We start from the raw sequence: 14,655 nt of genomic DNA, 5'->3' as shown, positions 1-14,655 counted from the left end.
AGGGGGTCAGCTCTACCCACGGCAGACAGCCGGCAACATGACAGGCGGCACTACTGGAGGGAGGACGAGGCTTATTCTTGCAGCGAAGGCAGGCATTGATTCAACTGAAAGAGGCTTCCCCCGCTGGGGAGATGACAGAGTCTGTGCACCCCGCGTTCCGCCACCGTGCCGCGGTGTCACGCTCGCCTCCCCCCGCCTCCCTGGGCGCCCCTCGGCGAGGCGAACCCGCCCGCCCGCGGCCCCGCGCCTGCGCCGTGGCGAGCCCGGCGCTTCCCCTTCCGGCCGTGCCGCGGCTCTGTCAACATGGCAGCGGCGCCGGGCGGGCGGCAGCGCTGCCTCCTCTGGGCGGCAGGTGACGGGGGCGGCGCCGGCCCCGCCGCGCTGGGCTGCGGGGCGCAGCGGGGACAGCGGTGGGGCTGGAGGCGGGCAGCGCTGGGGGCGTGAGGGGCCAGGAGGGAAGGGAGCCTGTCGGCTGGCGTGGGTGAGCACCCCGGGTTGGTTCGGGCATCGCTCACGGAACGCTTTTCCTTTGCCTCGCAGTGGTTGCACATGTGGTGGCGTCAGGTGCGGGTTTTGTGGAGGATCTAGATGAGTCGTAAGTATTGGGGTGTCTTGCCTAATTGCCAAGGTATTGTTTGTTTTCTTGTGGGGAACGTGACCCCAGACTTCGTGCATAGTGTGCTTGTTAAAAAGGCTACACTGGAAAAAATTGTGGGTTTTTTATAGCAGATAGGACAAAAAGATTGTGGCCTGAAATATCATAGAATATTCTCTGTTGGAAGTGACTCACCAGGATCATTGATGTACAATTCCTGTCCCTGCATAGGACTCCCAAAAACTCCCACCATGTGCCTGAGAGTGTTGTCCAAACTCTTCTTGAGCTCTTGGTGGGGCTTGGTGCTGTGACCACTTCCCCGGCGAGCCTGTTCCAGAGCCTAACCACCCCCTGGGTGAAAAACATTTTCCCGATACCAACCTAAACCTCTCCAAGGCAGCTTCATGCTGTTCCCTTGGGTCATGTCACTGGCCACAGAGAGAAGACATGAGTTACCGCACCTCTGCTTCGTCTCTGGAAAAAGCTGTAGACTCCCATGAGGTCCCTCCTCAATCTCACCTATGAAGGAGGTTCAGTTAATGAAGCTGAGGAATAAATTAATTTTTCAGCTTCTTTAAAACTGTTACTGTGGTGGTATTGCCAGAAATGTTCTTGGGCTTCCTCGCTTGTTCTTTCTCTTTGGTGGGGTAAATACATTGGTGTGTTGGTGCCTGCCCGAATAAAAGCTGATTGCATTTAACCAAGTTCTTCGTTAGTTTGCGGCATGGCTGCTGTGAGGGTTGGGAGAACGAGTCTAAATGCATTCACGCGTGGCCAGAAACGCAAGAGAGAAAGAGGCCTGCAGGACTAGTTCATGCTGCATGAAGTGCCAGTCATAGTTGTGTAAAAAAGTGCCTTAACAACAGAACTAGTCCCGAAACTGTGCAGGAGTTGAAGCGGGTAGTCCTGCCAAGAACTTGGTTGTGTAGTGTCAGTGTTGTTGTACTGGTTTGCTGTAGCAGTTGTTAAGGCACATAGTTGCTGTTTCCCGAGAAAATCACCCAAATGGTTTGGGTGGGTTTTTTTTTGGTCACATTACCAGATTAATATCAAGTGCTACAAAGCAGCAGGATTATTAGAATTGAAATGGTATGGAGAATAATAGCTGGTAGAGGAGGAGACGCTGGCATTCGATGATGGCTTTGGGATGAATTCAGCCAGTTAGAGGTGATGTTTCCGTGAAGGTTCAATCCGCAGTAAATTGCATCAAAGAGCTAAACTGTCAGGAAACCACTCACGTTTTTACAATATTGCTTGTTAATCGTAAGATCAGATGAGGCATGGTTTTATGGGTGAGGGGATGGGAACATATGTAGGACTTCTCAGGAGAGACACTGCACTGTCTCTGGTGTTGTGAAAAAACAACTGAAGAATGGGAACTGTTTGGACTTGATTTTCAAAGCTTGTTTTTAAAACTTGCTCATATTTTCAAGGACTGAAGATGCATTGCACTTAGCCTATCTGTGCTCCTATGTCATGTTTTCATATCATGTATCCACACGTGTATTTAAATGTATTTCCTGTTTTGGAGTGAAGAATCTTGATACTTTTTTAAGTAACTGATAAAAGGGAATGTTACTTTAGAACACTTGAGTTTTTCAATTACAAAACTATACAGGTGCATGTATTTGCAATTGAGAATAAGAATTGAATTTTTCAGGGCAGGTTTTGGGGGGGATTTTTTTTTTTTTTTAGCTAATTGGCATATGGTGAGAGAGGTCAGGAAAACAATTTAAATTTAATTAGAATTAAAATTTAATTTAAGCAATTTAAATTTGAGTTTAATTTTGCCCCAAACTGGGGAGCAGTGACTGCTGAAGTTTCAGGTTTTCCATTTTATAGATGCCTAAACATTATGGATGTTCTGCTGTTGCTGAAAGCTTTGTGTTCTGTTTGAATTTTAGTAGTTGTAAACAATGTGAACTAGTGCAAGGCCCAGGTTCCTTTCCTAAGCTTACAGGATGTACGAAAATGAAGAGCAGAGCAGAGCTGAAGAGGTACCCAGCTGGGTTGCAGGAGGGATGCACAAAATGAGCTGTGGTTCCTCTTGGCTTGTGCTACTCTGATAGCAGATCTGCTGCCTCAGGTCACTACTCATCCTGTGATGGGTGTGGACTTGTTCTAGGGTGATAATGAAGCAGATAAGTAAAAAGGACTTAAAAAGGAGGTGTTTTTCTGTCTGTGGGGTGGCTCAAACCAGGTTCAGAAATATCAAAAATGGTGCAAGGGGGAAGCAAGGAATAGATACAGGAGCTGGGTTGTTTTAAGGCCCTTGGAATTGTGAACTCGGTGTTTTGCTTCACACTGGTTTCTTTACAATGTTCATGATTAAGTAGGGTGCTTGGTTTAAGTGGGGACTGAGAGGACATTCAGTCACATAGTTGTGAAGATCTATGGGTTTGAGACAAATAACTTTGATTCAAGGACATACATCACTTCCACCAGTGCAATTGTGTTTCTGTCAGCTGACAGGATTGCACAGGACAGTTAAAAAGAGACACTGAAATTTTGTGCTTGAAAAACACAAAAAGGGCCTAGAAACAGCATCTTCAGAAAATGCTTGACTGCTCATTTGTAGAGTGATTTCTGTTTTTCTTCAGCAGTGTGTTGAACTTCCTTAGTACTTTCTAGTGATTTAACCATTGACATTGGCAAAGTAGTAGTTTTGGTAGTTGGGGTTTTATTAAACTTCAGATTTTACTTTTTTGGAAGTTGATTAAATAGGTGCTTGTACGTTGAAATTTATTATTGTAAAAACTACAGTATTTTTTAATACAATCTTAGGCCAAAGTTATTAAACTCTTTTGGAAAGCTCAGCCTCCAGATGTGTCATTCTTTCTCTCTTTTATTTTTGTCTGCTGGCAAGGTTGCAGTTTGCCTTTCTTAGTACTTTAATGCTCTTTACAATTTGCCATTACAGTTGTACTATGACAGAAGAGGGAAAATATTTTATTGAATATTCTTATAGAAAAAGAAAAAGTGATATTCTAAATTGAAGCACGGCCTAGGATCTTACGGTTCATTAGCTGTTTTCTGCCTCTTGCATCATAGCCAATTATTTGGCATTGTAATTGGGAGTTACCTGTAGCTCTGGTAGAGTTCTCAGGAGATGCTGGGCTCTCCCTGGTTCTTTCATTAACTCTATAGTGCTTAGGGTGGTGAAGTAAATTTTTAGTGAAGTTGTCAACTAAACAATTTTGAGACATAAAAATGCTGTTTTCCTTTAGCAGTTCCATAGCATAGTCTCTCGAAATACCTTTCCTGCTGCTGTACAGGCATTGCAGACTTGGTATGACATCAGTAAAATAGGCTGGAATTTACCAATGCTGCAGTTCTAAGTTTCAAACACTCAACACTGTAATTCAACTGTATTCATGATTTCTGAATCATTTCTGTCAAACAGTAAGCCAGTATCAGCATTAGTATTTCTTCAAGACCATTATGGACTATTACAGATTCAGTTTTAAATTAAATATAATAAATTCTGCCTGCTTCTTATGAGCCATTCATAGGCATGCTGCATACTGGGAACTGACAAGTTGTGCTATAACTTGTATTAATTGGATCTTAGAGTGTAGATCCACACTTACTGCATAATTATTTGTAAATATCTCATTTCACAAGAAGAGTGGTGCAATAAGAATGTTGTATTGTGTATGTTATAGTGTGTGACTTTAGTCCTAGTCCTAGTCACTTTTAAGAAGCCTGTCTTTTACAGAAATAAATCTTAGGTTAAAGTTCTAGCTAATTTAATTCTCTACATAGCACTAGTTAACTAATGCATTAAATACCATTTTGAAGTGACAACAGTGAAATGTGTAAGCAACATTTTGGGAGGTGCCAAAGAACTTGATTTATCCAGCTTAGTTTTGTATTTGAGATTTTAGAATTCAATGACAGATTTGCAGTTAATAAAACCCATCAATTTAAATGCCATTTGTCTAGCATTAAGAAAATTCAGTAGTACCTGTGCATCTCTGAGTTTTATCAAAAACTTGATCACTTTTATTCTGTTAAGTTGGTTTGTTGGTTCTGTGCAGCTTTAATAGAACTATAAACTGACACACCTCTAGTAGAATGTTAAAGGGGTTGAACTAAAATTGCTTTGCATGTTAATATTAATGGTAAGTTAGTTAGTTTACATTTAGTAAAGCTAAGATTAATAGTTTGAACCAGTGCTCACAGAGCCTGTATTAGTTGATATATAAAAATACAATAACAAATGTATTTAATATAACTAAGATAACTGCAAAATACATGTTCCCCCTAGATTCCACATGCTAGTCAAATATCTTCTGTGTGTTTTAGTGTGTATTCTTATTTCTTGCTGGTGGGTTTTTGTTTTGTTTTGTTGTTGTTTGTCTTTTTTTTTTTTTTTTGTCTTAGGAAATAGTTAGAGAAACCTAATTGGCACAGCTGTGTGTGTAGTATCATGTACAAGGGCAAAATTATACTAAAAAACAGGCATCTCCTCTGTTTCCCCACCCTCAAAGAAAGAAAAAAATCAGAAATTTTGTATCTATAGTTTTATACTAGCCTTATTGTAGACTTTACCTGTTTCACATGTGCACTTCACTATTTTATTTTCAGATATGTAATTTATTGATTTCATTTTTTTCCCATTTCTAGGTTTAAAGAAAACCGTAAAGATGATATTTGGCTTGTAGATGTGAGTATATAAGAAAAATGGGAAGATCTGCTGGTGGGAATCAAAAGACAGAATGCACAGCACTATACCCTGTAGTCAGGCTGCTTCGTCGTTTGGAAAATTGTTTGTACATGATGCAGAAAAACTTCATGTCAGTAATTCTGACAGGATAGATCAGCAATCTGTCTGCTGTTCAGGCTAAACCAGGGACAGGCTGAATAGACTGCTGAAGAGCCTGCTGAATAGGCTTCAGTCTATATTTTGCAGTCCTTAAAAAGGAAATAGATTACCTAACACACTCAGGAGGTGATAACCTCTGTTGAGAGTTTTTATAGTTCCTTTCAGTAATTATATCATCTGATTTGCATTCTGGACTTCTTTTAGCCCTGGAAGATGAACTGTATGAGAGCCCTCTTACTTTTTAAACATATTTGGAAAGTTTTAATGCCCCTTATTTCAGGGACAAAGAGTCTTTGAAAAGATTGAGCTTACTTGTGAATGAGGTAACATTCTTTTTCTCACCCAACTATGTACTGTAATTCTCAAAATTGTATTACCCAAAATTATGACTTTGGGAAAAATTGTGCTAATTTGGAGTTAGCAGCAGTGTATAGCAAAACAAAATTCAACTTTTATTAAATTATGACCTTATCTTGTTATACCAAAACATTGATATGTTCTGCCTGTTGACGAATTCACATTCCTGGGTAAATTGTTTATATGCTCTTCTAACTTTTAAAAAGAATAATTTTGCCATGCAGTCTGCTCTAAATAAGAGATCATATAATAGTGCAGCAATTTAATGTATTCTTTTCCAACTTGTGCTTTCATATTAAAAGTAGGACCAAATCATAAATTCTGTCATGTTAACCTTGTAGCTAACTTGCAATTTTATTAAGACATAAAGAGTATCAAGATTGGAAAATAAGTTTTGCTAATGATTTGAGGGTTAATTGTAGAATCAATTTCTACTATTTTTTTATTATTATTAAATGTGTTTGCTTCTCAGTTTTATGCACCTTGGTGTGGCCACTGTAAGAAACTAGAGCCTGTGTGGAATGAAGTGGGCACAGAAATGAGAAACATGGGTTCTCCAGTAAAAGTTGGGAAGATGGATGCAACTTCCTTTTCTAGTAAGTATGGTTTGTTCAGGGGTAATTTCATCACAGCCTCAGTTTTGAAACCATTCTTTTTTTTTTTTCCTTGTAGCTGTTCTTCTGTGTCATAATACAAATGTGCAAACAATAATTGTAGAAAATTTTCCTGATTGTTTATGTTTCTAAAAGTGACAACTTGCTGTAGTCTGTGCTTTTTATCATGGTTGTTTCTTCTTGAGAATGGAATTCTTCCTGACAAATGGAAAGTGAAAGCTTTTCAAAGATCTGCTTTTGATATTCCTCTTAGAGTACTTTTATATAAGCGTTTTTATGTGGTGTGTCTCTTGAGAGCATCCAGTTTTAGGTTCCTTCAATTACTGCTGGAGGAGTGCCTGTGTTCTTGCTCTTACTCATTTCAGGTAATTGGTCCTGAATCTGTTACACAAAGCCTGCTGAAGGAACTGAATTCATTGCACCAGTGATCACTGCTCAGCTGATTTCTTCCCATGTTTTTCTGTAAATACCTTCTCAAAGAGCCAAATCCAGTGCTTTCAGTGTTTGTTTGATGGTTTTGTTTGTTTGTTTGTTGTTGGTTTTTTGTTGGGTTGTTTTTTTTTTTTTTGCTGATGCCTTTCATATGTATCAACCTTTTCAGAGAAAACCCCAAACCTTCAGTACTCAGAGGAGTGGTTTGGGTAGACGTGAGAGGATTGTGGAATGCTTAACAGTACTTCCTTAGTGTTTCTGTGCTTCTTTATTGTCAATTCTCCTAAATCTATGTTGAACCAGGAGGATATTTATAAGGGAAGGTATAAGGAAGAGGGGGGCCCAAGTGAGATCTATATGTAATAAAATTTTGTAAATAGATGTAGTGTTTTTAGTTAGTATCCATTAAATCGGAATATTCAGGTTTGTTGTGTTTGCCTAAAATGTTACACAGAATATTTTTCTCAGTCATATTCCTGTTTTTCCTGTACTAGATATAGGAGAGTTTGGTCTTTTGAGATTAAAATCATTTTGTCTCAAAGATCAATTTATTGTATATATCTTTTTCTATAAAACCAAATAAATGTGACTTTATGTTTCATCTTAAAGATACTTATTTTCTATAGAAAAGTAAGTCTGGAGAATTAGAAGTGTCAAGTTCATGCAACCAGGTAACTTCAAAATTTCATGGTTCTCTAACTTTCCAGTCATGTATATAAAATTCTAAATCATATAAATTGTATATACTCTTAGTCTGAAATATCTGTAGTTGTCATCTTGTTATTGAAATCTTGTACTTTTAAGCTAAAACAGAATTGATACTATGTTTTTGTTATATAATTCATTTTTGCTTACTTAAAAATTACTAAAAGCTGCAAGGGTTCCTTTGTGCCCTGGACAAGATTTCTTCTCAGATTTGCTACCGGTTTCATAGTGTCTGATAAATCTTTTGAAATGGTTTTATACTTTCATTTTGAAAGTGGAAATTTTACATCTGGATATGAAGAACTCAAGTCAACTCTGCTTACTATGTTTGCAGTCTAAAGATTATCTGAAATCAAAGTAGTTCAGTCTTGAAAATATCGGAAGGAAATGCAACTGAAATGTGTACATGTCACTAGGAAGGGACATGAGTGGTTTGCTCCACACAGTTTGTGTTTATAATAGGAATATGAAGTAGCATGAGAACACTGAACTTTGGGAAGCTTGTTGTCAGAGAGCTGGGATTATAGGTGAACATGTAAATCATCCAGTAAATCTTGCCTCTGGTAGCTCTGTGGAATGAGGATACAGCTCTTGCATCAACAGAGCAGTCACCTGCTGTGGTATCATTTGAATTTTCAGGGGGTTTAGGCTCAGGAGTCCACTGTGTGTGAGCAGAGTAGAAATACATCACACCTGGGGCTGGCACAATTGCTGCTGTTTGCCTGTGCTGTGTTCTTCATATCAAGAAGTGGAGGTGATGATCTAATTAAGTAACTTGCATGAAGTTGAGAGAAATTTGGTAATCCCCATGGCTGGAATTGTCTCTTCTAGTTCTCCTAAGCACACACAAGAGCTGTGCAAGGAGAAATAAACTGTTGACAGCTCTTGTGATTGAATTTTCTACTACACATTTTAATATATTGTAGTTCTATGCAGTAAAGCTGTAAGAGAAAAGGATCAGAATCAAGTTGATCCTCGTATGTGTATTTCTTAGAACAGTTGTCTTTAATTAGTTGCCTGTAGGTGAGGTGCTTGTTTCATTTGTAGTGCTGTGCAATAAGGTACTTGCACCTGATCCAGGTGAACAACCTTAGGGTCAATTTCTAAACTCTTACTGAGAGCTTTGCACACAAGACATCCAACATCTGCTTGCTGTGTGGCATGTCATTGGTAGCTTCAGAATGGTTTTGTAACAAGCATTGACTCTAGGTGCTTTTTGAGTGCAGGGATTGTTATTCAGCAGGGAATTGCAGGAGTATTGCCACAATTTTAGACTTAATTCTTTCTTGAGACTGTGTAGTTTAACTTTTGGAAAAAAACTGAATTTGCTGGAAAGTGTAGTTTAAGGTGGCAGTTGCTTTGTTCACAAGTGGAAGGGGTTGCACATTGTACTCCTGATTGATGGGAGCAAAATAGAAGGTTTTAACAAACTGAGGTGGGGGAAAAGGTTCTGCAGTTGTCTTACGTTTTACCACTTCAGTAAGCAGCAGGTAAGTATCTGCTTAGAAAGTGCCTGCTTCTGGTAAAGTTCATGAAACTAGACATGTACTTGTATGAAATATGATTTAAAAACCTTTTTGAAGCAACTGCAGTATGATACTGCACTTCTTGTTAGCCATTACTCTAGCACGAGTAGTTAATTGTCTTCTATGTTTCTTCCAAGCATTGGTATTTACAGCTCTTCATCCTCAGTGCTTAATTTTTGCCTCTTATATTTTTAGTCACTTGTATATTGCGTATTCAGTGCATGCTACTTTGGTGAAAGCAGACCAAGTATGTCTGTCCAGAGGATTCCCATGACATTTGAGTTGTGGCACATGAATTGGGAGGTTATTCTGGGACCCTGGAGCACCTCTGAAAGAAGTCCAAAATTTAATGATGTAGCTTAATAGCAGCAAGCTTTTCCTTGAAAACAAGTAACGTAATTCATATTGAGCTAAGTGGTATTTTTTTCCTTTGTATATGTGGCTTGAATAATAAACCATGTTTAAAGATTAAGGTAAGAGAGAAAAAAAAGTCTTGGTTCACTTTGGCATTACCACATTTCTTTCAGGTATTGCATCTGAATTTGGAGTGCGAGGCTATCCAACAATTAAGCTGTAAGTTGATCGTTCTTATTGAATTTCTATCAATGATTTCATGACAAAAAATTAAAAATAGCCCTGTCTATTTAGAAGTCTCAAACCCATGTAATGTATAGTCCAGTACAATGTCATGTTAAATAAAGAGTTAATAGTTTTGAGTACTTTTTACTGTGGACATACTGGGTTTTTTTAGCAGGTTGTTTGGTTTAAGCAAACAGTATTCCTGATAGCTGATAATAAATCTTGTCAAATTAGTTTTCTCAGAAAAGGAAGTGTTAAGAGGTGTTAAGCTTAATAATCTTTAAGGATGAAAAATTTTCATGGCATATAGAGGCACTGAAAATTCCTCTGAATTTCCTTAACCTATAAGGATTCAAAGAAAACCTATTAGAATGAGTAAAACTTACTTGAATACATTGCTAATGCAAGCATGCTATATCCCCTCTCAGCAGAGTGCCATAAGCTGACCAACACTTCACTGAAGCTTAATACATAAATTTGAAAAATTTTGCAGATTATTTGATACATCTCAATCATAAAAAAGGCATTAAAGAGGTTTATATGCTTTCCTTTTACAAGGACTAATCCATGAGTACTGTAAATGTTGAGTGTGTTTGATTTGGTTTGAGTGTGGCATGTTTCATTGTTTTGGGGGTGCTTTTTAATATTTTCATAAATTTTTAGAACACTTTCTAAATTATCTGTGTACTTACAAAGTAAATGACCACTGTGCACTAGAAAAAAAATTGTAAAATAATGTTAAGTATTTCAACAAGTCAGTAAATCAGATACTGTGTAAATAAGCTTTTATTCCACAATTCCATTGTATTGTATTACTGAGTTTTATATTTTGCTGTCCACTTCCTCTGATTATCACTTGCTGAAAGGTGACTGTAGTAAATGTGAAGGTTGAAGAATTTTACATGTTGAGTGTAGTTTAGATGATTGCTTTTCTGTTATTTTTTTCTTTTTATCTATCTAGCTTGAAAGGTGACTTGGCATACAACTACAGAGGACCTAGAACCAAAGATGATATAATTGAATTTGCTAATAGAGTGGCAGGGTAAGTATACTCTTCTCAGAGACTGGTTCTGCTGACCTCAGACTTATGTGGGACTTTGAGGTGGGCCAAGACTTATTTAAAAAGAACAAGATACTGAAGTTAAAAACTATATACTATATGTGTGGATGGTTGGGAGACTGGTGCTGAGTTAAGATTATTTATTTCTAAGGCCACATCTCCTAGCTGTTGTGCTTACATTCAGAATTTTCTCTCTCAAATGATGAAGAACTTATTGTGACATTTCACTATATAAAGACATCCTCTAAGAAAGAGAGTTTTTTATCAAGGTCTGTACTGACAGGATAAGGAGCAATGGTTTTAAACAGAAAGAAGAGGTTTAGAATAAAAATTAGGAATAAATTCTCTACTGTGACAGTGGTAAGACATTGGAACCAGTTGCCAGAGAAGTTGTGGATACCCCATCTCTGGAATTGTTCAAGGCCAGTTTGGGTGGGGCTCTGAGGAACCCGGTCTGGTGAAAGATGTCCCTGCTCATGGTGGCAGGATTGGACCAGGTGATCTTTAAGGTGATCTTTAAGGTCTCTTCCAGTCCAGCCCAGTCTTTGATTCTGTGACCAGTAAAAGGCATGTTTACATGATAGCAGCATTTTGTAGTAAGATCTGAATTTCATGTTTAAGTGTGCTATTTGAGGAACATAACTGCGGTATTTTGGGGGGCGGGGAGGGGGAGAATGTTCTTCTTTTCTTTTAGTATAAAATGGAATAATAACTTGAAAAACTAAATTAATTTGCATTTTGGAGTTTATTTTTTGAAAAACAGTACAAAAAACTATATGACATTAATGAAGGAGTATCTCCGAGAAGGTAGAGTCGGCAACAAAGTATCTCTTATAAGCAAAGTAGCCGGGGTAGCAGTGGTTTATTGTGAGGGCCTTGCTTGTAGCTGCTGGGCACAGCTAAAGCAGGCCAGGAGAGCAGGAACAGAGGAACAGAGAGCGAGGTCCCGAATACCATGCATTAAATATCTTTCCAAGTTGAATAGTCTGTGTTGGACCAACCAATCTAATACAAGATAACAACATTTACATACAGCCAATCAAATGTCCCATTACCTAAAGCAAGCCGAAGGGGATTGTTTAATCAAGGGAGCTGCCCCTCAGCTTAGTACATCGTTGTTCACAAGCTGATGGCTCTGTACCCTACACCCTAAATTTCAAAGTATGCTTTCATTTCTATCTCGCTTGTTGAACTCAGACTCCCAGAATCTAAACCACCATATTTGCAAGGTCTTTCTACTTCATCCTTCCCAACACATTTTCTTGTGAATTTTTTTGTGTTTGGATTTTGCAGGTTGCACTGAAAAAGTGAGATTTTTCTTTGTCTTTTTTTCCCTTTCCAGACCTCTCATCAGGCCACTTCCTAGCCAGCATATGTTTGAGCATGTGCAAAAGAGACATCGTGTACTTTTTGTGTATGTTGGTGGTGAATCTCCTTTAAAGGTTTGAAGCTCGAATAAAGTTACTTCTTTTGGCTATTTAGGGATTAATTTAAAAAAATTTTTAAAAGACTGAAGTACATGCTTGTAACAAATTCTTGGTGTTGTTTGTTTATTAAAGTGCTTTTACATTCTTATGCCATAAACATGTTTTCTAATTGCTCTTTGAAGATAAGGTATGTCACAAAGCTTTTGTTTGATACATGCTAAAAGTTCAGAAATTAAAAAAACATTGTTTGTATTTTTTCAGGAAAAATACATTGAGGTTGCTTCAGAACTAATAGTTTATACATACTTTTTTTCTGCCTCAGAAGATGTGCTGCCTGAGGTAAGCTGTTCCCATTCCTACTGCTTGCCCAGAAATGGTATTTTTCTCCTCATCTATGTAATTTAGCTGTTTTGATGGCACAGAGATGGCTTCTTACAGTTTGTTTGGCTTTGGTAGATATCTAAGTAATTACACTGAAACATGTAATGTTTGAGTCTATATGGGGAAAGAATACAACCCAAATTTGAGTCTGTCATTGCTTTGTTTTGGCCAAATTACTTGTTCAGTTATACTAAAAAAATGAATCAGAGGATAAGCAGAACTCAGTGTGGGCCACACAACTTGTTCAAGAAAGTAGATACTTGAATTTTTAGCCAGTACAAAACTCTTGTTGCTCCCATCAGTCCTTTCATTCATACGTGTTCATTAAACACTTCTAAAGCTAATTAGGGGATTTGAAGCATGAGTTACTGTTGGTACCCTAGAAATCAGAAGTGAAGAGGTAAGTTATTTTCATCTTGTACAATACAGCTGATCAACACAGTAGTCTGCCCAGGGATCAGCCAATCCAGTCCACTGTCTGCAGAATTCTCTTGTGGCATTTTTTGAGGATTCTGTGACAAGGAAATTATTTACAGTTCATCACAAGGGTGGAAAAAAATGATATTACTGTAGTGAGTCTAAGCATTGTTGCTTACTTGTAGCAAAATTAAAAGACTTTTCCATTTATTGTTATCTCCAAGTGAGACCTAAGTCAGCCCCATGCCTACTAACATGTGACTTTGAAATTAGTTGATGATTCATGGGGTGAGAACTAGCAGAATTCGGTGTGGATTTTTTTAGGCAGCTGCATTTTACACCACCATAAGTAGAACTGGCCTCGTTATAGTGTATTGTTAGTTCTCCAGAAGCCTTGTATCAAATGCTACCTTAATTTAAATACTGCTATTTGCACTTCAGCTCCAGCTGAGCAGCAAAAGTACTGTTCAGTTGTGCAGTGGAAAGAGTAAAAAAGGCTGGAAGTCTTTGAGATTCTGTGATCACACTTATGTAAGCAGGGAGGTTTTTTTTCTGCAAAAGCTAATTTCTCACCAGTGTTATTTAAGCTGAAGCAGTGATGGTGTTCAGTATTCTATGGACAGAAGTGAAAATATTAGGAAATTTCTGGTTGCAAGTTTTGTAATGAATAATGAGCCTTTGCATTCCAGTGTTCATTGTTAGGCTTTGTTTCATCACCGTAGGTAATATTATTCCAAGCTTTAGGCATCTTTAGCAAACTTTAAACTGTACACAGATTGATTTGTCCTTCAAAGATGTTAAATTATGTTTCGGGCAAGTAAGAGAACAAAGCATCATCTGGGACTACCTTCTTGCTTATTCATGTCAGCTATTATATTATAAATTACTGCTTTTACAAGAAAGTTAATGCAGTATGAGAGAAAGTATGTCATTTGGAAATTATGCTGTCCTTACGTTTCCAAAACATATCAGTAAATCAGACAATTCAGATGATGTGATCAAAACTGAGCTTATGATGCAGGTCTTTCTAAATCACAAATGCTGTTAAAATTTTAGCTCAGAATGCTAGCCAGCAGTAAGAAGTAGATGCAGTATCTTTCCTATGGCAGTACACTGAAAACTTGAGCTGAATAAAATTGAGTTCCAAGAGGAAAGTTTCTACAGCTTGTTTTTTAGTATGTTGCTGACCATCTTAAATATCATGTTTAGCATGGTAATACAGGCTTTTGTGTAGGTCTGTTTGCAGCCCTGTGTGCTGAAGCTGTTTCTTTATATTCCCATCGGTCTGAAGCACAGGAAGTAGCCTAGATTTAGTGGCACATGTTACCAGGGTACTATTTTACTCTGCAAAATTGAGTGTCCATTTAGTAGAAGTAGCAGGATGACAGGTATGCTGACAACAGCACAAACTGGGAACTGAGAGCATGATTGATAAAACCCTCAAGTTACAATTTCCTATCTAAAGTCTATGCCCAATCCATAAACTATTCTTCATGCTGCTGCAGATACCAGTAAAAATCATGCTTCTTTTATGCTTTGTGAGATCCACCTCTCAAAAATACATTCATGTTGTGTAATGTTTAATATACAGAAGCTGATAAATTTATCTTGGTTCATGTAGACAGAAAATACTTATGTGTCCTTAGAGATTTTCCCCATGAACTACATTTACGTGTTTTCAGATGGGGTTTTTTTTGTGTAAAAATTTTTTAATCTTCCATGGATTAATTGAAT

At 38.0% G+C, this 14,655-nt stretch overlaps 1 protein-coding gene across 1 annotated transcript in view; it reads left to right on the top strand.

Moving 5' to 3' along the window:
* The first annotated feature begins 263 nt into the window (after positions 1 to 263).
* The window catches only part of TMX3 (thioredoxin related transmembrane protein 3), a 28,558-nt gene continuing 14,166 nt past the window's right edge, over positions 264 to 14,655 (top strand). The window contains exons 1-8 of the mRNA XM_063397267.1: positions 264 to 352; positions 541 to 595; positions 5,225 to 5,264; positions 6,253 to 6,376; positions 9,585 to 9,630; positions 10,598 to 10,678; positions 12,039 to 12,138; positions 12,385 to 12,462. Coding sequence (XP_063253337.1) covers positions 304 to 352; positions 541 to 595; positions 5,225 to 5,264; positions 6,253 to 6,376; positions 9,585 to 9,630; positions 10,598 to 10,678; positions 12,039 to 12,138; positions 12,385 to 12,462 — 573 coding nt within the window. The 5' untranslated portion in view covers positions 264 to 303. The remainder of the gene's footprint in view (positions 353 to 540; positions 596 to 5,224; positions 5,265 to 6,252; positions 6,377 to 9,584; positions 9,631 to 10,597; positions 10,679 to 12,038; positions 12,139 to 12,384; positions 12,463 to 14,655) is intronic.

This window comes from Prinia subflava, chromosome 1 (assembly GCF_021018805.1).
Source record: "Prinia subflava isolate CZ2003 ecotype Zambia chromosome 1, Cam_Psub_1.2, whole genome shotgun sequence".
Lineage (NCBI taxonomy): Eukaryota > Metazoa > Chordata > Aves > Passeriformes > Cisticolidae > Prinia > Prinia subflava.
The sequence above is the reverse complement of the archived record's forward strand: the minus strand, read 5'-3'. Positions and strand labels throughout refer to the sequence as shown.